The 21980-nt window shown below is 42.8% G+C and overlaps 1 protein-coding gene across 1 annotated transcript in view; it reads left to right on the top strand.

The window, feature by feature from the left end:
• The first annotated feature begins 3522 nt into the window (after positions 1-3522).
• Positions 3523-21980, top strand: part of LOC136845078 (Krueppel-like factor 13) — a 73310-nt gene continuing 54852 nt past the window's right edge. Inside the window, exon 1 of the mRNA XM_067114906.1 lies at positions 3523-4637. Within this exon, the coding sequence (XP_066971007.1) occupies positions 3656-4637 (982 nt within the window). The 5' untranslated portion in view covers positions 3523-3655. The remainder of the gene's footprint in view (positions 4638-21980) is intronic.

Raw genomic sequence — 21980 nt, 5'->3', positions numbered from 1 at the left:
CCACCTTCAGTTATCGCTAAGAACAGCTCCTAGCTGCTCAGATGATGACGAAGAGAGTTGCTAAACATTTGATTTTATTTTCAGGGAAAATGACGTCATTTGAAATTTTGCTTAGATTAATAATAAAGTTCTGGTTTTTTTTTAACATTATATTTTTAAACTCGAATGCCAGAAGTGGCATGAATCATATTGTTCTCTATCGGATGATTTCTGTTTATAGTACTATGTCATCCTTGTTTGGAATATCAGTTGAGTCTTTCGCAAATTTAAATATAATTCCCTGAGATTTTCACTCGACTTTGTGTCAGGCGCAGAGCACAAGCAAGGCCCAGTTAAAAAAACAGTTTAATGTAACCTTCACATAATAGTTATTCTTTTCTTTCAACATATGTTGCAAGTTAAGAAGGCATTGTAGAACTGAGCCCCGTTGCTCTTGTTTGTTTATTATATTTATTGATGTTTTGTTTGCTATGTTTGTTTGTGTTTATGTATTTTAACTATATCGGGAAGTTACTGAAGCATCATTATCTATACCCAGCACGCGTATAACACGAAATATAATGAGATTTACAACTCCACAAGGTATTTAGCACAGGGAAGTATAGTACTACAACGCACTCGACTGGACAGAGCACCAAGACAAGTGTGTGTGCGTGTGTGTCTGTGTGTGCGGTGTGTGTGCGTATGCAGAAGCAACACAGTTTTGTACTGTTCGTGAAAAAGTAAATGTTTTCCTTCAATCATTTTTTGCCTGGACTTAAAAAGAAAAAAAAAACAGTTTTTCTTGTGCTCTCAAATAAAAAATTCGTTGACGAAATCTCGTTTGACAAAGTTATAATTAAGGCTCTGTATGTATGATTTAGCTCCTGTCCAAAGCAAGGACACTCTATGACGAATGGTGTAAAGCTCTCTCAGTGCATAGGAAATGAAGAGTTTTTTGTTAATGAGTCTAATGCTACGTCAAACATGAAATTAAGGAACGCGGTGATATGGGTCTAGCAGTTATACTGGCATTACATTCCCTCAAATCATGAAGATTAAATTACAAAAAGAATCTTAAGCTCGTGGGTCGAGTCACTTTTCAAAAATTCTTTGTGATATGAGTCAAACATTCTCGAAAGAAAGAACCTCACGCAATATGGGACTAATTCTTTTTCAACGTAGGCACAGAAGCGCTAAATGATCTTGAATCATCCCTAACGTCACAATGCAATTAAGAGTGAAGAAGCACATTCGTTCATAAGCGTCCATTAAACATCTGTTTTCGGTAAAGTGCCATGTGGAGATCTGAGCAAACGGAAGAGTTTGTATGACGTCATATTACCCCCTGAGGTTAATGGATGTCATTGTGATTCATGAAATAAAAGTCGCTTTGGGTGGGTAAGGGTTGTCGCTGGTATGGGTTCGTTTTTATTGTAAGATAGGTTCCTAAGTACCCAACTTTAGGAGGAGTTGAATACTTGGTTTTCACGTACTTGAAAATCTTATTCTATTACAAGAGTTGTCACATTGTTTACAAAATGTCATGGATAGGCCTAACCTGACGTTTAATTTTATTGACGGGGAAAATCCCACTTCTTATACCAGGTTATATGATGCATTTGAAAATAAATTACGAGAAATGTGCACTTTGTGTCAGGTAATAATACTATCGTATATAGTAAAAGTTATATTACTAATATATAAATGGCATTCTGGGTCTCTCTCTCTCTCTCTCTCTCTCTCTCTCTCTCTCTCTCTCTCTCTCTCTCTCTCTATCCACGTCAAAAATTCATGTGCAATTAGCGTTTCCATTGTAATTCTGTCATTAAATACTGGGCAGGAATTCATCCTTGTGTAAGTCTTTACGAGAGAGAGAGAGAGAGAGATTGTGGGGTAAGATTTTTTAAAAGGCAACAGAGTGGAGGGATAGACTGAATTTAAACAACAGAAGGTGAACGGTTCTAGTAAATGGAAAGAAAACTTTTGAGCGAATTTTAGATATAAAACAATAAATACGATGGGGTTTTTTTTAGACTTTCGACAGTTTTCATCAAAATTAATAGAATCTTTTCAGTAGTCGCAGCCAGTTAAGTACAGTTTACTGATAGTGAAGAGTTCATTCACTCTGGATAACATTCATTTGCAGAGTTCATTCACTTTGGATATATAAATAATTTTCCTATTACGGTATAGGCTACCTCGGTAGCTAGAACTCATCAAATGATTTATATCGTCGTGAAAAAATGACACATAGGCCTAGTGCTGGAGTGAAAACTAACTGTTCATCTTGTGTCAAGTTTGAGACGGTATTGCAACCGAGTGAGGGAGAGGGAGAGAGAGAAAGAGAGAGAGGGAGGGAGTCAGCTGTTCAAGGACAATGCACCGTCCAAAGACCAGAGCTAAGCAGAAGGTGGTACAAACGCGGAGAGAGAGAGAGAGAGAGAGAGAGAGAGAGAGAGAGAGAGAGAGAGAGAGAGAGAGAGCGAGCGAGAGAGAGCACCTATAGGCGATGGGGGTGGAAATGAGGAACCAAGCCTCTGTGAATGGGGGCGGCAGATGGTGTTAAGGATGGTGGGCGTTTATAGGATAAAGGACGGATGGACAAGGAAAAGGAGGGGGGGGGAGGAGGTGGGTGATGCTGCTTCTGGTTCAGGGAGGGAGAAGACCGCCTACTTCCTGGCCTAGGGCGCCGTCCTTAGATGGTTAGAGGCCACCGACCCCCCTCTTTGTCTCTCTCGGCCTTGCAGTTGGGGATGCCAAACCCACTTCCTTTCGGCTCATGTGCTTCATATTAATGAAGGGACAACGGCGCCTTCGTCAGTATTCGACTCGTGATCCTCGATTGAGGACGACCCAAGGAGCGATAAAGGGTCATTTCTCGGCAAGTCGGCTTACGTAAGCTCGTTTTCGGGACACGAATGCATGCTGGATAAATGGTTTCTCTACGCGGAATCGTTTTAATAGTTTCCTGAAAGCACTTGCAGCACTTTAGGAAATCCCGCTAAAGCCCGTGTCAGCATCAAACACGCGGCCTTTCTCCAACAGTCACCAACACCCACCACCAACAACGGATCCTAGACCACGTTTTGCCCGCGCACTCGGTTTTATCCTTACAGGAAAAACGCATTTCTTATTTATTTCGCTCTTTTACTGTTATTCCGTTGATTATTGATTAGAGTACCATATTACCAAGCATGAATTCATTACGGCACTGTTCAACCTGTTAATGAAGAAGACAAATCTAAGTTGATTTTTTCGCTACCCAGGAAAATACGTTGTGAATTGCATTAGTTGCCAATTAGCTTTTTTTATTTTCATCCTGCCCGCCATGATATGACCATATGAACGACAGGCTAAACTCAAACAAACAGTTCTAGTATCAAGAAGTGTTCATACGCTTGCTTTTGTCGCGAAGACCGCGTGGGCGTGAGAAAAACAACAAAGAAAATGGCAACGTGGATGCGTGTGGTGGGCGGCCACATGTGCAATCAGCTGATGGCGGGCACAGCCGCCTAAGCGTAGCACGTGAAGCCTCAGTTCAGCGTGGACCGTTGTGGTGAAAGAACGCTTCTGGTTGCCGCTCCCCGTTCGTGACCGTGAAATTCCCCCTAGTGCTTGATTTCAAAGTTGAAACATTTTCGAGGACTTCCTTTTTTTTCCTTCTTCGAGGACGATGGCGGCTACTATACCCTTGGAGGAGGACCTCAACGCAGCCGTCTGCCTGATGGCCATGAAGGGCGGGGGTCGGCTGAGCTCGTGGGCGCCAACGGATGCCACCCATGGCAGCAGCAGCGGCCAGCTACAACGCCCACGGTTGCAAGTGAAGACGAATTTACCTCTGCAGCGCGCCTATTGCGCCCCGCCGCCCACGCACACGCCCGCGTCCAGCCCCGAACATTCCCCTTCGGTCGAATATCCACACCCTCACACACTCCCATTGTCGCCAGCACATATGTATCAGCCTCCCACCCCGCCCACGCCCCCGTCACCGCCCACGCCTACCTTGGATGATCACAGTTACTGCCCGCCCATGGAGACTACAAATACTGACGCCACGGCGTACGTCATCGCCCAATTTTTGGCAGGGCTCAAGCGCGTGCAGCAGCAAGGGCGCGCGGCGGAGGAACCGCCCACCGAAAGAGGGAGAGAAGCAGCAGCAGCCGCCCCATACGCCCATCAGGCGCCCACACCGCCACCGCCCCCTATGGAAACACACCATCTCGTCCCTGCAACCGCCGCCGTCACATCTACTACGCCCACAGTAGCAGCAGCAGCGATATCTGTCCCCTCCCCAATCAACCCACTTCACCAGTACCCCGCCCACACCACCCACATTTCATCGCCGTGCTCCACGCCCACGTATACCTCGCCCATGCCTCCCAGTGTGCAGGAGGTGCCCCTGGACTTCAGCAAAAGAGGGGTGACGGAGGTGGGCGTGAGGGACCTGCCCACGACTGCTGCCGCCACCACCACTACAGCAGGCTGCTGCAGAGGGACGGCGGGGAAGGGCGTCGTTGGGGGCGCCAAGCGTGGGCGTGGCAGAGCTAGTCAGCTGAAACTGGACGACAAGCGCGCCCATCCTTGCTCCTTCCCCGGATGCGACAAAGTCTACGGGAAGTCGTCGCATTTAACGGCTCATCTGAGAACACACACAGGTAGGCCTAGGCTGAAGCCTGCGAGCTAATTTAACTGGGCCTCTTTTTTAAAATTTCAATGGGCCTTTTTTTCTAATTTAACTGGGCCTATTTTTTTAATGTAACTGGGCTTATTTTGTTAAATTTAAGTAGGTCTGCTTATTTGAATCTCAACTAGGCCTACTTTGTTAAATTTAACCAGACCTACTTTGTTAAATTTAAGTTGGTCTTATTTGAATTTCAAATAGGCCCACTTTGTTGAATTTAACTGGGCTTACTTTTGTTACATTTAAGTTGGTCTGCTCATTTGAATTTCAACTAGACCTACTTTGTTAAATTCAAGTAGGCTTTGTTAAATTTAAGTAGGTCTGCTTATTTGAATTTCAACTAGGCCTACGTAGTTAGATAGAACTGGGCTTGCTTGGTTAAATTTAACTAGGCCTTATTAGTTGAATTATAACTAGACCTACTTTTTTAGAAATTTGATTCGGCCTACTTTAAATTTAAGTAGGTCTGCTTAGTTAAATTTTAACTAGGCCTATTTAGTTGGAATTTCCATTAGGCCTACTTAGGTTTAGGGTAGTCCTTTAGTTTGAATTTTTGTAAACATTTTATATCAGCCAATTTCTAGAGATTTCTGTAGGTATAAAGATACTTAGGTGAGTGCATAGGCCTAGAATAAGTTCATTTCCAGTAGTCCGTGTTAATTGCCTTCTCATATAGGCCTGTGGTTCTATAATTATATTGACCTGTGATTCTTGTATAGGCCTATGCATTTTATTGTGTCCGTACGTATCAGTAGGCATATATAGGAAATGGAAACTTGAATTTCAAGTCAGTGGCCCCTTTGGTGGACTTGTTCCATATGAGTAGGTTACATCTACTGAATAATAGTAATAATAATAATTATAATAATAATAATATCATTTTAGAATTTAGCCCACAGTTATAGGCCTACCTGGAACGCCCTAATGAATGAATGAGGCAGATCGAAAAGTAAAGGCCATAACTGTCGACCTTAAGAATTGAATAATGCCCTGATTCTTGACCTGAGTTAGGAGGAGAGTAGGTTAGGAAAGTGGCCCGAGGTGGCGAATTTAACCCGAGAGAGAGAGAGAGGGGAGGGGAAGTTTGTTGGGGGGGGGGAGGGGAGCTGTGAAGTACCGGTTTTGAGAACTGGTAAGCCGGGAGTATTCAGAAAGGGAAGTGAAAGCTTATGTATGTGTATATACGCGACTTGCCCTCTCTCTTCCTCCTTCTCCGTCTTCTTCTTCTTCTTCATCTTCTTCTTTCTTCTTCCTCCTTTTACCTCGAGAGAGAGAGAGAGACTTATTTAGTAGACTAACGACGCCGCCCCTGCAATTTCTTTCTTTTAGCACTATACTAGGTATACCATGACCCGTATCGACTTGGGCACACGCATGTAAATTTTAAAAGGGTTGTTTTAGGGCAAGTAGTTTAAAGACTTTACCCCTAAGGGTTTTAAGGGGAAAGTGGGTTAATGTATTGCGTCATTGATTATCTACTAGCGTCAATTGATCTGGTTTCTTTTAGTGTATCATTGATTTATATTACTTTATATTTGTTTAATTACTTTGTTCTATTTTTATTGTATAGTAAGTGGCCCAGTGGTGCCAGGCACAGGTAGACTGCACCTGAGAGTGCCACGCCCACTCAGTGACACGGGTGCATCTATGCTCAAGTACAACACTTTAAGAATTGACGCGCGCACGCACGCTCTCTCTCTCTCTCTCTCTCTCTCTCTCTCTCTCTCTCTCTCTCTCTCTCTCTCTCTCTCTCTCGGTGTGGACGCTAAGGTCGCCTCTCCTTTAATCATGTTTACTAAATGTTTTGTTCCTGGAATGTAGCTGCTTTTTGTTATTAGTTATATAGTTTTTTTTTATTATGGAAGCAATTCTTTTATATGATGGTTTTGACCACTCGCTGTAGTTTTGGCGTTCACGTACGCACGGCGTTACGTACAACGTGTACGTTCATGTACGTCATCCATCAGCCTTTCAATATCTTCCTCCCCTCTCTCTCTCTCTCTCTCTCTCTCTCTCTCTCTCTCTCTGTGCCGCACCAACTTTCTGTCCTCGCCCGAAAGGTAACCTAGAAACGTCCCCTTCCCTATTGGCTTTAGGCCCCGCCCACCCACGCAGTTTCCGCAGAGGGTTACCTGCCACACCCACCCGGTGCTCCGCCCCCTGTTCTCCGACCACACGTGCCACGCCCCCTCCTCTCCCCTCCCCTCATCTCCTCTCCTCCTCGCCACTATCCGTATCGGAGAGCACAGCTTCCGGAAGATTTTCGTAATGTATGATACGAGAGTGTGTGTTATATATATACATATATATATATATATATATATATATATATATATATATATATATATATATATATATATATGTGTGTGTGTGTGTGTGTGTGTGTGTGTGTGTTTGTCTGTATAGAGGTATTGACGAAAGAAACAGGTGATTATATTTAAATGAATTTGTGTTAGTTGCTGAAAGTAGGAACAAGTAATTCGTAGAGAGGCGAAATAGAGCAAGTGAACGGATGGCTGTTGGCTGTTGACAGATTGTGCCCGTCGATGCTCGTCAAGGTTATCTCTCTCTCTCTCTCTCTCTCTCTCTCTGTTATAGATATGTGCAAAGTACAAGGCCAGTTACTGGCCACATCCTGCGTATATTTTATTTGTGGTGTATATCTTTTCCCTTACATCCATTTTTTAAATCGAACTTATCCTTTTGTAATTTTTTAGGGGGGCCAGACAAAAGCAAAATATTAAGGGCGTATGTATTTGAAATCACGTTCATTAATTCGATTTAGTTGTCATGATTACCTTGTAATGCTTTCATGTCCACGTACGGCCTTTAATCAGGGTAGGAGCCATCCTTCGCATTAGCCCGAAGTTCATTGCATATGAAACTAATGTTGTTGATTGAGTATTAATATAAATATATATATATATATATATATATATATATATATATATATATATATATATATATATATATATATACTCGTATATATATATTTATATATAAAATATTTTCTCTTAAAACAGAATTCCATCTAATAAATGGAGCCCATAAAAAACACCGAAAGCGGAGAATTTATATCATATTTCGAAGTTAACTGTCTTCCTCAACGGACAGGCAATTCCATAATGGACCAAAAGAGATATATACATATATATATATATATATATATACACACACACACACATACATGCTTTCTTGTTTTATATATTACGAAGCTCTTCCGGAAGCTGTATGTGTTTATGTGCGTGTTTGTATTTTTCTTTGCGAAAAAAAAGTAGGAAATCGATCACGAGAAAATCCTGGAATCTCAATTTATTTTCCCGGGAGAGAAGTGTCAAGAAGTGGGCGTGGCCCCTGATGCCATTGCATTGTACATGGAGGTTTGCCAGGTGGGGTTGTACCCTTGGGTGCGAGAGTGGGAGTTGTGTGTGTGATCGGAGGAGAAGAAACAAAGATGGATTTACCCGTAAGGGTACTCGGGCGCGTGCCAAACTCAGTGAGTGCTTCCTGGCTTGGCATTCGCTGGAGCGTTTGTTTGAAAGTATGTGTATCTGGTACACATGGGGTTATTTGCGCGTGTAATGCTCGTGAGTGCTTGTCTAGGTATCGGGGCATCAACTCGTTCCTGCGTATATATTTGTATTATCCTCATAGAAGTCTGGTTGTGGCTTTTGGGGGTACGCATAGTATATGTATTATTTATGTATGATTTGATATCCGTATGTCTACATACGTTTAGAAATCACACCATCTACAGGAACATGGCATCAGCTCATGCATGTGCGTTATTTATTATCCTCATAGAATTTTGGGTGTCTTTCCGAGTGTATGCCTACGTAATATTGATGTATGATTTGATATCTGTATGTCTACATACGTTTAGATTACACACCATCTACAGGAACTTTATTGATCCGGTTAATATTCCGTCGGTGCGGTTTGGGTACAAATACTTCTGCGACTTATGAACAGGGATGCGATGTTCATAACACGTGAAGAACGTTCATGTCTGTGTAAATGTTATCTCTCTCTCTCTCTCTCTCTCTCTCTCTCTCTCTCTCTCTCTCTCTCTCTCTCTCTCTCTCAGCGTAGGCAGGTAGGCGTGGTGAGGTTGGTAAAATGGTGGGCGTGGTGGCCTTTCGGTCAATACGCGGTGTGCATCAGAAACATTGATGGTGGCTTGGGAGAGGGGAGGGGGTCATGGCTCCCGTGACGGATATTGGGGGTGGAGGGGAGAGGGGAGGGGGAGTTCAGGCACCTTCGTTACGTAGGGAGAGAGAGAGAGAGACCTGCTGCTGCAGAGGGTGAGTGGTCCCCCCTCCCCCTTTTCTCTCTTTCCCCGTAACCTCTTTAACTTAGCCGGTACCAACGAGTCAGTGATATTCGGAGTGATGGTTTTGCATGGACCATGTACCTCCCCCCCTCCCCATGGTGTATTGTATACCACGTGGTGTTCCTCCCTTTTGGAGGTGTGAGACTTACTGAAAAATGCCTGTTTTCAAGAGGTGTAGGCCTGAATTTGAACCTATAAATTGACCCGTATGCTTATGAGTAAGCCCGCTTGTTTCTCAATGATTCTTTAAGGTGAGGTACTTAGCCCACACCCTTCTCCCTTCTCTCTGCGACCCACAACTGACTTAGACCACCGAAATCACCAAAGCCACAATAATTGATTCTTGCAGCATCAATTGCAGTCTGATGCTAGCGGCAGTGGGTTCGTCATGAGACCGGGAAGGACAAGTATTGTAAGAGTAAGGTATTTTAAGAGTAAGGTATCGTGTTGATTTGGTAAGACCAAATCAATTTATTTGGTAGGGGGCGGGGGGAGGCAGATTCTTCCGTGAATCTAATGAGAGGATTAGCCTATGCCATAATGCTTAGTGCCGTGTACTTTTTTTTGATGGATTTCCTTTTATATGCATTCTTTACACATGGGCGTGACATCATGTCATGAGCTGTTCAGCTCAGTAGGACGCTTAAAATTCTCCGTTAGTGATATATATATATATATATATATATATATATATATATATATATATATATATATATATATATATATATATATATATATATATATATATATATACATATACATACACCAATGATCATGTTTAAAGTTTTGCCGTGTAAATAGTGTGTTTAAGGTCCCATTAACTTCATAGAACACTAGCAATATGTAGTGTGTGTACACATGTACGGCGCATACATTCTCATGATGCCTAAATCCCAAGTGCAATCAAGAATATTGCATCACAAACAAGCACACCCTTAATAGCTTGGTTATTTGTCCGGATATATAAATCACAGTGACATTCAAGTCTTATCAGAATTATTGCTAGTGTGCCGTATAAGGACATTTGCATATGCCGCTTCAGATCGTTTATAAGCCCATTGAAGTAAAACCCTCCGCTTGTATCCATGACCTTAATCATTGCGGTTGTTGTCAACACACACTTCTCGTCAAGGACTCCGCTTCTCATGGCTAGCCACGGGGAGGAAGTTCGTAAGCATGTGGATATTATTGCTATTCCGACCTACTCAAATGCAGTTTAGGAGGTCGCCCTATTGATTGAGGAGCGGAAAATCAGGACACTGAAGAATGCTCTCTCTCTCTCTCTCTCTCTCTCTCTCTCTCTCTCTCTCTCTCTCTCTCTCTCTCTCTCTCTCTCTCTCTCTCTCTCTCTCTCTCTCTCTAATATATCCTTGGTAATAGATGTAAGTCTCAATACGTTCCTTCATTATAGAAAGTTTGAAATCCACATTCCTGTCTGAAGTCTTGGCAAATGTATTCTCTCTCTCTCTCTCTCTCTCTCTCTCTCTCTCTCTCTCTCTCTCTCTCTCTCTCTCTCTCCCCCATGCCCTTGGTAATAGCTGTAAAGTTGCGATACGTTCCTTCGTTATAGAAAGTTTGGATTTCACTTTCCTGTCCAAAGTCTTGGCGAATGTAAGAATCTCTCTCTCTCTCTCTCTCTCTCTCTCTCTCTCTCTCTCTCTCTCTCTCTCTCTCTCTCTCTCTCCAAGGTCCGCACCCTACTTCTCACAGCGTCATGTCAAGGCTGACGCATCAAACGCGGGCTTTCCTCGTGAATTAAAACTATTTGTTTTATTTTCTTAATGTTTTATTCCTTTGGTTTTCTTGGTCTGACGTCAGCAGAGGAGAGAGAGAGAGAGAGAGAGAGAGAGAGAGAGAGATAGGAATCACTTATTTCTTGTGGTGTTTGTGAAGTATTTCTTTTTTTAAAGTTTATTTTTTCTATTTGTGTTGGCTTGCTCATTTCCAAGGTCAGTGGCCTAAGTTGTTGTGGCTAGAAGTCATGACTTCATGTTTGATTTACCCTTTCTAGTTACTTCTTTTCATTCGGGGCTTCCAGTCTCTCTCTCTCTCTCTCTCTCTCTCTCTCTCTCTCTCTCTCTCTCTCTCTCTCTCTTCTCTCTCTCTCTCTCTCATTAGTTTCGCATATAACTTAAGAGTTTCCTTTTTTCATTTCACACAAAGTTTCCTCCTCGGCATATTTCGTCTCCTTCCTTCTTTCTGTTTACCATAATCACATTCTCATGTCTCTCCCTTCCTAGGAAAGAGAGAGAGAGAGAGAGATAAGAAAGAGAGCAGGTTCGATTAGACGAACGTTGCATGAATAGCCTATTCAAAAGCAGAGGGGATGTTTGTGGGAGGGGGAGAGGGTTGAGAGTGTTGGGGGGAGGGGGGGGGAACACCGCCTTCACTCATCACAAGAGCTTTAATTAGGGTGGCAGAAACCGATATTTTAATTACCCTCGGAAGCAACCCCTCCCCCATGTTTTTTTTTTATTGTCTTTTTCTTTTATAGTAGAGTTAATGTTACGCTAGGCTCCTGTCTGTCTGTCTGTCTGTCTGTCCTTGTGTGGTTTGTGCGTTTGGTGTTGTAGTATAATTTTTATTTTATGATCTTTTGTTTTGCTTTGAATTCGTTGTTGTTTTTGTAGTTTAGCTCACGAGGTTTTGCGTAAACTCTTATTATATATATTTATATATATATATATATATATATATATATATATATATATATATATATATATATATATATATATATATATATATACACACACACACTACACACTGTATATGATATATTTCTGACTCATCAGATGAAGAACCCAGGCCTTTCAATTGAAAGACCTGGGTTTGATCCTGATATGAGTCAGAAATTTATTTCTGTTCCACACGTGATTGTGTGTTGATTATTTCTATATATGTATATATAAACAAAAAAGCCACACAGCCTCACTGTGTATATTTATATTCACGCTACGCGTGTTAGGCTTCAATAAGGCGGCGTGGTTTAGATTCCAGAATCTCTTAATATTTAAATTGCCAAAATACTAGCAATTTTTTTTTATATACCTGCTAATCTGCGCGCGAGGTTCAAGGTTCAGTTTGTCGTCGGTTCTAATAAGGGCCTCAATAGATTTGGCTCTCTCGTCATCGACATGCCAACGTGAGTCACTCTCTCTCTCTCTCTCTCTCTCTCTCTCTCTCTCTCTCTCTCTCTCTCTCTCTCTCTCTCTCTCTCTCTCTCTCTCTCTCTCTCGGGTCCGTGTGGGATGACCCTTTTTCATTTTGTGCTGCATTGCTGCCATGGGCGTTTTGTGCTTCCCCCGTCTTTCTTACGTTTGCTTTGCTTGTTCTTTTCATTGGATTCCAAGTCTTCTCTTTTCATTTGATTCCAAGTCTTCTCTTTTCATTTCATTTTATTCCAAGTCCTCTCTCCATATGATTCCAAGTCTTCTATTTTCATGTAATTCCAAGTCTTCTATTTTCATGTAATTCCAAGTCTTCTATTTTCATGTAATTCCAAGTCTTCTATTTTCATGTAATTCCAAGTCTTCTCTTTTCATTTGATTTGATTCCAAGTCTTCTCTTTTCCCTTCATTATATTCCAAGTCTGCCCTTTACATTGTATTCCATTTCTTATCCTTTCATTTTATTCCAAGTCTCCTCTCTCCGTTTCATTTTATTCCAAGTCTTCCCTTTATATTTTATTCCAGTAATTCTCTTCATTTTATTCCAATTTTTCTCTCTTCTTTTTATTCCAAGTCTTCTCTTTTCATTTGCTTCCAAGTCTTCTCTTTTCACTTCATTCCATTTCTTATCTTTTTACTTTATTCCAGTTCTTCTCTTTTCATTTGATTCCAATTCTTCTCTTTTCATTTGATTCCAATTCTTCTCGTTTAATTTTATTCAAAGTCTTTTCTTTTCATTTCATTCCAATTCTTCTCTCTTCATTTTATTCTTAGTCTTCTCTTTTCATTTGATTCCAGTTCTTCTCTTTTCATTTTATTCCAAGTCTTCTCGAGGTCTTATCTATCCCTTACTTTTGTTAATTTTTTATATTTTGTATAATTTACAAAATCATTTTCCTTAGCTCGCTTACAAAGTTTATTTTTCCCCTCGACTCGAATTTTTTTGCCCAACAGTGATAGACTTGGCACTAACTGATTTTCTGTGCAAATGCCAGACAGTGGTACATGTTGATGTTCTTATTCTTATGTCTATATTCGTGTGTGGCCTTGTAGCAATTTCAGTGGTGTCTAATACGCCCATATCAGGCGAAATTGGATTAGAAAATACAGAAAGATTATCTCTGTGGTCTAAGTGGGTATTTTGTTTATCCATATCATTTTGCCTCTCACAGTCGTATTTAATTGGAACTTCAAAAGTTTAAGCAAAGGAGCAGTGCATTACTACCCAAGTGTTGTTCTTGCATTTTGATTCATTTTTATTTTCATTAATTTATCAGTTTTTTTATTGAGATCTCTTTTTTCTGTATTTCGCTTTACTTTCTCATACTTCATGAACACGTATTATTTGGAAGCTTGAATTTCAAGTCAGTGGCCCCTTATGAACATGTATTATTTGGAAGCTTGAATTTCAGCTCCTGTGTTGGGCTTGTTCCATATGAATAGGGTTCGTCTTCTGAATAATATAATAATAATAATAATCATAAAAACAACAATAATAAATAATTTATATTTAAGCTAGTAAACTCTACTTATAAAAGTTAGGACTCCACTAGCTGAAATGGTTACCTTCCAGAAACGCAATGAGGTTCCAAAGTGACACGCTGCTAGATTGACTTTTTATTGAAGGAACACCGGAAGTGAGTATTTTGGGGAGAGAGAGAGAGAGAAAATTTTGGGCAATCATAAATTATCCGGAGAAAACGAAGCGTTAAACCGGTTGCCCAGATGTTGAATGGACTCATTAGGGCCTGAGTGAAGCAATAGTCGATTGGGTGTGGTTTCTAGATGGTAAGGTGTAAGGTAGGGACCACCTCATGGTTACAGGCTTGAGAGAGAGAGAGAGATATATATTTTGCTAGGTGATGCCTTTTGCCCGTAGCGTGTATCTGTATTTGGGGTAAGTGAACACCTTATGGTCTGATTCTTGGGGCTTTTACGCGTGCATACGCATTATACACACGCAGCGGCGTTGTCGCTATTGTGCGTATGTATGTACGTATGCATTTGTGTCAGGGCTCGGGTGTGGTTGCAGTTGCAGAACCCCCCTCCCCCCCCTCCCCGGCCCAGGTCTCTTCCAAAAACTAGTCTGCTGCTGCCGCTGTGGGTATACTTGAAGAGGGGAGGCTTGGGCGCCCTTCACCTTCGCCTGGGCGTTGAAGCACCCCACCCAATTCTCTCTCTCTCTCTCTCTCTCTCTCTCTCTCTCTCTCTCTCTCTCTCTCTCTCTCTCTCTCTCTCTCTCTATGTTAGAAATATTACTTTTATTTCTGGGATGTTACCTTGACTGGCCGGGAGTTCAACATATATTTCTGTTGATTTTTAAAATTTTATTATAGTCTTATTTACACTTCGCATCTGACTGTACATTTTCAAGCGTCCTGTTTACTACTGACTTGATAGTAAACATGGATAAGATATTTATATCTGCAAGACTTTTAGACTTGTTATACTTCATGTAGCCTTTAGTACAGTAAGAGACACTCTGCTCTGAGCAATGGAAGGCGCCCTGTGAAGTTCAAGGGCATGGCAGCCAGTTGTTTTGGTGCTTCAGCAGTGGCACCCCCTGGCGGCTGCGCCAATTCTCGTTGAGTTTCCAAGGGCCACGTGGCTTTAAAGCTCCCTCCGTAGGTTACCGTTTTCCTCCAGGTGTGCTTGTTTGGACTGAATCGAGCTCTGCCGGAATGTTTGTTTTTGCGTTTTCTTTTACGACCGTTTGTGTGTGTTTGTGTGTATGGCGTAAGTTGGTGCGTATGTCCTCTTGTTGATGGAGAGAAGGAAATGCTTCGCCGAGGCCCCGTGGTTGAACGAACCATGTGGCCCTCGGTCTCAGACGCCTCCTGTTTGGGTGGGCGTTTACCAGCTTGTAAAGGCGGTGGTGGGGGAGCCTTGTCTCACCCCCGCCCACCCCGGAGGATGATGCCTTACGGGAATGGGTGGAACGGGGAACTCGTGGGTGAACTTCTAGCGTGAGTTACAGGAGGGGAAGTCAGGGTCCTTGTAGCACCCTCTCCATCCCCCCACCTCCGCCTCCTAGCAGGGTTGAGGGGTGAAGGGGAGGAGGAGGAGATTCGGCCAAAGAACAGGAAATTGCACCTCGTCCCAAGATCTCTTAGAGGTTCTTTACAAAAGCTCTATTGAATGGCCATCTAATTGGCCGTATTTCGGGCTATTTTTAGATTTCAGACCCTCCTCCCATTCCCCTCTCCCCCCCTCACTCTCAATCCCCAATCCCTCTCACGATGATTGCTTTGGAGTGGGATTGCGTCTGACTTCTCTTTTAGCAGACAGTCGTTTGTGTTTTCCCTGTTATGATGATTGATTTCGTTCTCTGGGTTTTGGAAAGATGCGTCTCTGTTGAAGCTGCTGGGGATTGCCCCTGACTTGTGTGTCTGTCTGTCATCTCTGGTGCTCGTTTGTGACGTCCTTGTTATTTGTAACTATTTTGGCGTTCTTTGTTGTAGCGCTTTCATGTTAAGGCCATGCATTCAATGCACGGGTCTGTGCGTCGTATGCTAAGCGGTCTTTTTTTTTTTTTTTTTTTTTGCCTGACCATTTTATTTATCATTAACCCCCCCTCCCCTCCCAACCCCGAAACAACCTCCTCTTCACGCGGAACCCGGAAGCCTCGAGGATGAATCCATCCCTTCATTGGGCTTTGTCGCGTTCGTTATCCGAGGTTATCCTGCTGGTAAATATTAGGTCACTATATTTGACACTCTCGTCGTCCTAATGGGCAGCAGGAGCGTCGGTTTGAGCTCCATAATCGCCCTGGTGGTTGCCATGGAAACGCCTTTTATCTGATAAAGTTTAGGCAGGGACGCATACGTACGCGTTTGTTTACGATGTAAGGCAGGCAGCAGTCTAGGTACGGGAGGCCGTTGCGTAATTTCTGGTGTCCTCTGATAAGGCGCAGGCTAGTTTGGTGTGTGTGTGTGTTTTTTTTTTCTATTCCGTGCGCGTTTAAGGCAGCCATGCACACGAGGTGGCCACTTCCGTTTGAAGCCGTAGGGTAAAATATTCGTAATATATTAGACGCAATTCACATAGTATCCAAAAATAACTCATTAACATCAAATTCCCCACATCACAGGATTGACGCACACCCAAAGGGAATTTTACTTGACTAGTGCGCGTTACCTGAACAGAGTTCGAACCTGTTTCTTGTTTGGATAGTTAGGTGTCAGCGTACCTGCACACTAAACTTTCAATCTCGAAAAGGCGTAGTAAAGGTGGACTTACGTAATATTCTCGTAGGGTGTATGTGGTATTGGTAAGGTGTTGGGTATTCGATACCAGTGGCTTAATATTTACTAGTTTAGACGCGTGGCTGTTAAATGATACACATTTACGAGTGGCTTATATTTACTTTTTCAGACGTGTGTATGGTAAGTGGTACGTACGTACACGTGTGTGTGTATATATATATACATATATATATGGGAGGTGAAGAATGATTTGATGTACGTAATGCTTATTTATGGATCCATGCATTGCCTGTGTTTATTAAGAAAAAATGACGTTCATCAAATAAAGGCATTCTGCCATTATTCCGTGATTTACGGAGCTGCCTTGTTTGCTCAGGACCATAGTCTTTTCAGATGTACGTGTGTGTGTGTGTATGTATGTATGTATGTATGTATGTATGTATGGCATCTGGAATGTATACGTTGTCATGTGGTCCCCCAGCGTCCTTCCTCGCTGTGTCACCCTTCCTCCCCCCGCTCCCAAAATTGATTTAGCCTTGCGTTGACGTGCGTATAAGTGGCACATAAAAACGCGTGGTTTGGCCGGGGCATGTTGTGGCATTGGAGGAAGGAAGGATGTGCCCGTATTCGCCTTTCGAGTCTTCATAAGTGTGACTTTCACTCGAGGTTGTGTCTGGTTGTGGGTTGTGGCTCTTGTCCAAAGTTGTTGAGTTTCTACAGCGCAAAACTTTGTCTAGGTTGTATCTCGTTCTGTGTAGCAGTTGCACATGCTGGGATCTTAAGTTTTGTTTTAGAACGCCCTTCTAGGTTGTTTCATGCTCTAGATGTTGTTTGGAAAGTTGTTTGTGTACAGGGTTAATATTCCGTCAGCTGTTAATATAGTGTTGTAGGAATCTTTTACGTGCTCAAGGAATGCATGTAGTTTTTTTTTGTGACGAATCGTCTTGTATACGTCAGTATTGTGTCAGCTATTAATTTTCTTGTATGAATGTTTTATGTGTTCAAAAAATGTATTTGGTGTGTGTGTGTGTGTATATATATATATATATATATATATATATATATATATATATATATATATATATATATATATATATATATATATATATTATATATATATATCTGTATATATATATCGTTTTACCTTGACAAAGTATTCAGATACTTAGCTTAGCACCTAGTTTAACAATTAAATGATAAAACAACCAAGCTATGACGTGTTTTGTTACGGATAAAGCTACAGAGAGAGAGAGAGAGAGAGAGAGAGAGATGTATGTTCTCTTTCACTTGATGACGTAGCGAGTTTCGTTGGCGTCCGCCTGTCAGTGTGACGTCACGGCGGACTCATTAGTGACAGGTGAGATTTCACTTTTTATTTATTTTTTCTTTCTCGTAAGATTCATACGCTCGTTCTGTAAGTGTCCGCTTACCATGACCGCGATTTGGTTTTTTGGGAGTCGCGCTTGAGAGAGAGAGAGAGAGAGAGAGAGAGAGAGCCATATTGTTGGTTCGTTACGCCTCGTATTGTACGCAGGACGTTTTTGCCTAGTTTCCCCCTTTACTTATCTCCTCCTGATGGTTCAATTAAAAGGAGTCTGCTGCTGATGCTGAACGCATGACTCTCTCTCTCTCTCTCTCTCTCTCTCTCTCTCTCTCTCTCTCTCTCTCTCTCTCTCTGATTTGCGTCATTACTCTATCTCCCCGACTGTGTGGCGTCAGTGTGATCTTACTCTTCAACATCCCCGTCCCCTCCCCCGTCCTCTCTCTCTCTCTCTCTCTCTCTCTCTCTCTCTCTCAACTGACCCCCATTGGCCTCCAGCGTAGCTGTATTCCTCTATTGCCAAGGTTCCTTCAGTGTGCCGCTGACCCACTTGTGGCGCCATGCTGCTGCCGTTGCTGCTCCTTCACTCCTACTCCTACTCCTAGCCTCCCTCCCTCTCCTCTCCCATCCATCCCGACCAGCCAGCCTTCCTCCTTCCTCCTCCTCTCTCCCATCCATCCGACCAGCCTCTCTCTCTCTCTCTCTCTCCTCCTCCTCTCACGCCCATCACCTGTTATATATAGAATCTCTCTCTCTCTCTCTCTCTCTATATATATATATATACACATATATACATCTCTCTCTCTCTCTCTCTCTCTCTCTCTCTCTCTCTCTCTCTCTCTCTCTCTCTCTCTCTCTCTCTCTCTCTCAATAAACGTCATGCTACTCCCAATCTTATCACTTGCACCAACCCAATAACAACATTGGTAATAATAACTGAGTCATGGCTCTTGCAATCTTTGTCTTCTCTGCTTCCATTCTTCCATATACAACTCCTCCTCCTCCGTTGTCTGTCGTGTCTTGAGTACGTGTTCCACACCCGGAGGCTCATGTTGTCCAAGACGTCAGTATTTAGAGTGAAAGTGGGAAGCCCCCCACGCCCGGTGTTCGCACGCATGCGCGGGCGCGCGTGGGTGAAGATTCAAAGCACGTTTTTAGTATGTCAAGGAATATACGCACGTCGAGCGACAGTGACTGAGTGCTTGCGCGCTTGCTAGGCTCCAATTCTCTCTCTCTCTCTCTCTCTCTCTCTCTCTCTCTCTCTCTCTCTCTCTCTCTCTCTCTCTCTCAAAATCATCAGGGTTTTCATTTTTATCTGAAAGATTAATACTAATAATCGGGAACAAATGTTAGAATATTTCAGAAATTTGTTAAGAAACTCTCTCTCTCTCTCTCTCTCTCTCTCTCTCTCTCTCTCTCTCTCTCTCTCTCTCTCTCTCTCTCTCTCTCTCTCTCATTATTGACCTATACACCTGCACTTGTGAAGTACCATGGTCTTAACCTTACCTGAGAGAGAGAGTTAAGACTGGAAGATATTGAAGGGCGGAGGAGTGGGGTCTTAGTACCAGAAGGGATTGATTATATCTTGTCTGGGTGTGAGGTTTATCTCCTCACTATCTCATATATACATATACATATACATATATATATATATATATATATATATATATATATATATATATATATATATATATATATATATATATATATATATATATATGAGATACATACATATGTACATATATATGTATGTATGTATGTGGTGTTTGTTAAATTTGTAACTAGTCTGCCCAAAAGTTCCTATAAGCGAATACAATTTTGAACTGAGAGAGAGAGAGAGAGAGAGAGAGAGAGAGAGAGAGAGAGAGAGAGAGAGAGAGAGAGAGAGAGAGAGGCCAATGTCCATTCTTTTTCTTTATTAGAGAAGAAATGTTTGGGAATGTGATTCATGTATCGTTTTAAAAGGCCTTTTGTCGCTCTTAATAATTGTTAGGTTCCAGGATCTGGTTCTATAATGTGTTGCGTGCTAGAACGAGTATCATTAAATATATAATGAATTGTGTTGGAGCCAACAATGCTGCGGATAATTCAGTTGAAGACTCTTACTCTTATGACGTAAATTTCTTTGAGTCACATTTTCTTGAATGAACATTTTCACGAATGCTTTTAACTTTTATTCACTAGTGTTGTAACGAGTTGTAATGAGCGATAAGTAAAGAAAACGTTTCTCTTGGCTGCAATTCGAGCTTTTGTTAGAGACATCTGGAGTGCTGCCTAAAAAATAAGTTACCAAAGGACACCATTGGTGGGCCAACTGGCTTCAGGAAGCGGCTGCGGGTGGTTCCTTAAGCCACATGTAACTCCATCAAGGTTGTTTATAAACAAATCGAGATGAAAGTTGTCTTGGTTTCTCAAGGGATGTCGACGAGTGAGGTGCCTTTTTTTGGGAGGGGGAAGTGGGAAGAGAGAGGGGGGGGCGGTATTGAATCCAAATTGCCTAAACGGTAAGCTTCCTTATACCATTTCGCTTCCGTAGGGTGCACTGTAGGCATTACTTAAGGTTTTTGTAGCGTCCCTTCCTCAGGCCCCTCGCTGCAACCCCTCTCATTCCTTTTACAGCACCTCCTTTCATATTTTCTTCCTTCCATCTTACTTTCCTCAACCTTCTCCTAACAATTGTTTCATAGTGCAACTTCGAGGTTTTCCTCCTGTTACACCTTTCAGACTTTTGCTATCAATTTCCGTTTCAGCGCTGAATGACCTCGTAGGTCCCAGCGCTTGGCCTTTGGCCTAAATTCTCTATTCTGTTCTATAGCAACCCGTCGGCCCTTCTTACACACGAATTCACTCCCACTTTCTAAGTATAGTTCCTCTCGCCTTATTCAGAATAACATTTCTCAAGTTCCTCCCCCTTCTCTCTCTCCCCCCCCCCATCCCTCCGTGATTGCGAAGGCAAGTCATTCAGTGCTCCGATGCAGAACTATGAATTATTATGAAGGGGCAGCCAGTGAATGGAGCCGCACCGTGGCCATCTAGTTCCTGGTGGACGTGGAAAATCAGTCATAAGCGAAGTACGGACTGAACTGGAGTGTGACACTGGGAAGCTGTGATTTCGAAAGGTTCCCCCCCTGACTTTTCTCCACTTCACAGAGAGAGAGAGAGAGAGAGACACACACAGACTGAGACTATCTCGCTTCCCAATGCTTTCGCTCTCCACTGCTTCTGTTGCTGCTACCCACAACAGTCGACGAAAAACCAGATACATGATAATTAAATGCCTTAGTCAGCAGAGTCACCCCCAAATTATTAAGGGATCTTGGAGAGAGAGATAGAGAGAGAGCAAAGGCACCCCAGATTATTAAGGGATCTTAGAGAGAGAGAGAGAACGCGCGCGCAGAGGCACCCTAGATTATTGAGGGATCTTGAAGCTAGAGAGAGAGAGAGAGAGAGAGAGCAAAGCCCCCCGCCCCCGGATTATTAAGGGATCTTAGAGAGAGCAGAGGCGCCCTAGATTATTAAGGGATCTTGGAGCTGGAAAGAGAGAGAGAGAGAGAGGGTAAATGCATAGGGGTTCCTGCTGTAGGAGTTGAGAGAGAGAGAGCACCCGAGCATAGGGGTATCCTATGGCAGAGGGTCTAATGACGAGGGAGGTGACAGCGGGAGAGAGAGAGAGAGAGAGAATTCTGTCGTAGGAATAGAGGGACCGGCGGCAGTAACCTGATCAGCTGGATGGGGACTTGTCGAACTGTCACCAAAGATTCTCTCTCTCTCTCTCTCTCTCTCTCTCTCTCTCTCTCTCTCTCTCTCTCTCTCTCTCATTACTTTCACCATCAGTGTCTCCTCTGGTCCGAGTGGACATTCTCACCCATTTGCAAGATTTGGGCAATGACAGAATCGTTTGTGAACTCAATAGATTTACTGCTTAGTAACAGTTTCGTTCTCATTCCCTTCCCCCCTCTCTCTCTCTCTCTCTCTCTCTCTCTCTCTCTCTCTCTCTCTCTCTCTCTCTCTCTCTCTGGTGTCGCTTACGGTCCTCCCTGCAATCTTCAACCTCAGGGTCTTTGTTCTTTTGGGTGGGCCCATTACGCGCCTGATAGCTTGATACTGGGGGAGGTTGTCAGGACGATAATGGAGTGGGAAGGGGCAGGTTGTGATGGGTTATAGTGGCGTGGGAGTTTCTTCATATGCATTAGGGATGTAATCCCGTAGGCATTACTTGAGGTTCTTGGCAGCGTCCCTTCGGCCCCTAGCTGCAACCCCTTTCATTCTTTTTCCTGTACCTCCGTTCAGA

This window comes from Macrobrachium rosenbergii, chromosome 13, assembly GCF_040412425.1.
Source record: "Macrobrachium rosenbergii isolate ZJJX-2024 chromosome 13, ASM4041242v1, whole genome shotgun sequence".
Classification (NCBI taxonomy): domain Eukaryota; kingdom Metazoa; phylum Arthropoda; class Malacostraca; order Decapoda; family Palaemonidae; genus Macrobrachium; species Macrobrachium rosenbergii.
This window is presented reverse-complemented; position numbering and strand designations above follow the sequence as displayed.